The sequence below is a fragment of the Dioscorea cayenensis genome, chromosome 16 (assembly GCF_009730915.1).
Source record: "Dioscorea cayenensis subsp. rotundata cultivar TDr96_F1 chromosome 16, TDr96_F1_v2_PseudoChromosome.rev07_lg8_w22 25.fasta, whole genome shotgun sequence".
Lineage (NCBI taxonomy): Eukaryota > Viridiplantae > Streptophyta > Magnoliopsida > Dioscoreales > Dioscoreaceae > Dioscorea > Dioscorea cayenensis.
Window position 1 is genome coordinate 21,984,120 of NC_052486.1, and position 2,131 is coordinate 21,986,250.

The 2,131-nt window shown below is 42.2% G+C and overlaps 1 protein-coding gene across 1 annotated transcript; it reads left to right on the forward strand.

The window, feature by feature from the left end:
• The first annotated feature begins 1,340 nt into the window (after positions 1-1,340).
• Positions 1,341-2,131, forward strand: LOC120279371. Its single transcript, XM_039286296.1, has 3 exons — positions 1,341-1,448; positions 1,543-1,695; positions 1,797-2,131. Exons 2-3 carry the CDS (start codon positions 1,559-1,561, stop codon positions 1,813-1,815), a joined length of 156 nt encoding a protein of 51 aa, XP_039142230.1. The 5' UTR covers positions 1,341-1,448; positions 1,543-1,558; the 3' UTR covers positions 1,816-2,131.

A 2,131-nucleotide genomic window follows, 5' to 3' on the forward strand; every position in this document is an offset into this window, starting at 1 on the left:
TGTAACCCTTTCATTTCTACATCATTGGCAGAATAATTATCTTCTTGCACTGTGCATGACATAATGGTTGGAGAGGGTTCTCACTGGGATGTTGATCTAATCCGAGACATGTTTAATGAGAGAGATCAACAGTTGATTATGTCCATTCCCTGCAGTTCTTTCCCTCATGACGATTGTTGGACTTGGAGATGGACGGAGTCGGGGCTATACACAGTAAAGAGTGGTTATCATCAGCTTTCTCAAGGGGTGTCTACGGGAAATACCATGTTACAAATGATGAATTGGAAAAAATTTTGGAGCATCCGAGTTCCTCCAAAAGTCAAGAACTGTGTTTGGAGAGCTCTCCATTCTTGCCTGCCCACATATCATAATCTGAAGATTAAGCATGTCGAGGTGGCGAATGTTTGTCCGTTGTGCCAGAATGAGGATGAATCGGAGATTCATGTATTGGTGCAGTGTTCCTTCGCAAGAAGTTGTTGGAGAGAAGCTTTTGGTAAGCACTTGATTTCAAATACTGATACCTTTGTGGAATGGTTCATGGGGGCACTAAATTGTCTACCTAATGGGAAACTCGAACAGTTATGCATGGTAGTATGGGGACTATGGAAGAGCAGGAATGAAAAAATTTGGCAACATATCCAACCTTCTACCAAGTCTGTCGTGGAAGGTGCTAGCCAGTTCTTGCATCAATGGCAGGAGGCACAAGGTAGTGTTACACAATGTGTTCCTAGACCGGTATGTGTTTCTTTTCAACATTGGGAAAAGCCTGAAGAAGGGCGGTTGAAATGCAATGTTGATGCAGCCGTGTTTGAATCCCAGAATTACAGTGCATATGGCTTTGTGTTACGTGATCATATGGGTAGGTGCATGAATGCAGTTCATGCAGCAATACCTGGCATTACACACCCTCTTTTGGCCGAAGCTATCGGATTTCGGGAGGCCCTTAGTTGGATGAAAAGTTACAGTTTGACAAATGTTATTGTTGAATCCGATTGTCTCACAACTCATTCGGACGCTCACTCAACCTCAAGGAACAAGCTCATATTTCTTTTGATATAGTAGGTGATTGTCAAGTATTGTTAAAGGAGTTTCCCTCCTTGCAATTCAGGTTCATTAGACGGTCAACGAACTCTGCAGCCCACTGTCTCGCACGGGCGGTAAATTCACAATCTGTCTACCAGGAGTGGTCCGCTACTCCTCCTATTTTATGTAATGTTCTTTCTAAGGATATTGAATAAAAAGGTTTATTTTTATCATATATATATATATATATATCTTAATAAAGGGCCTAAACGGGCCCACTAAAAAGACCAAAACGAGATAAAAAAGAGCAGCCCAAGTAAGCTTTGTTTCTCTTTCTTTCTCCCTCGCGAGATCTCTCGAGCTTTTCTCACGATCATCGTCTCTTCCAAATCCCTGACCATCTCCAGCTCCATCGATCGATCGATGTCGGTACTCCATTCCCTTTCGATTTCAAGCTTTCCTTCGATTTCTCCGCATAGGGCTTCATGGATTCTTGCGTTTTTTTGTCTTTGGATGCAGCTGCGCAGGGGTCCTCATGGAGGTGGAGGCACCGGGGTTGCTGCGGTACTTCATTGGAGCGGCGATCATGATTGCCGGCGTTGTGCTTCCTCTTGTCTATATGATGTTCCGCAACAAGCGTTCTTCGGCTCCTTCGTCGTTTTCCAAGCAGACGTAGGTGTGCCTTTCCCCAGATCTCTAGGGTTTGGGATCTGGATCATCTTCTAGTTCTCAATCTTTACCTTTTTGTTGTTTTGATCTGATTTTCATCACAGGAGCAAAGGTTTGATTTAGAGAAAACAAGGAATCGAGGAGAGGATTGAAGCAGAGGAAGGAAGATAAGAATTTCTCTTCAAAGCTGGTACACTTCATTACTCCGGATTCGGATGCTTTTATGGTGGTTTCTTCACAAGAATTGTATCATTTGATCTTGCTTTTGTTTGTTTGAATCTCATAGCATAGTTGATGCCATTAATTCTTCTGAATAGCTTATATATATATACATCATTCTGAAAATTTTCTCTTTGTGAAATCTGTTATCGAATAATACCTTGTGCTGGCTCAATGCAATGGTTGAAATTTGTGTCATTCGATCTTGCTTTTGTTTGAA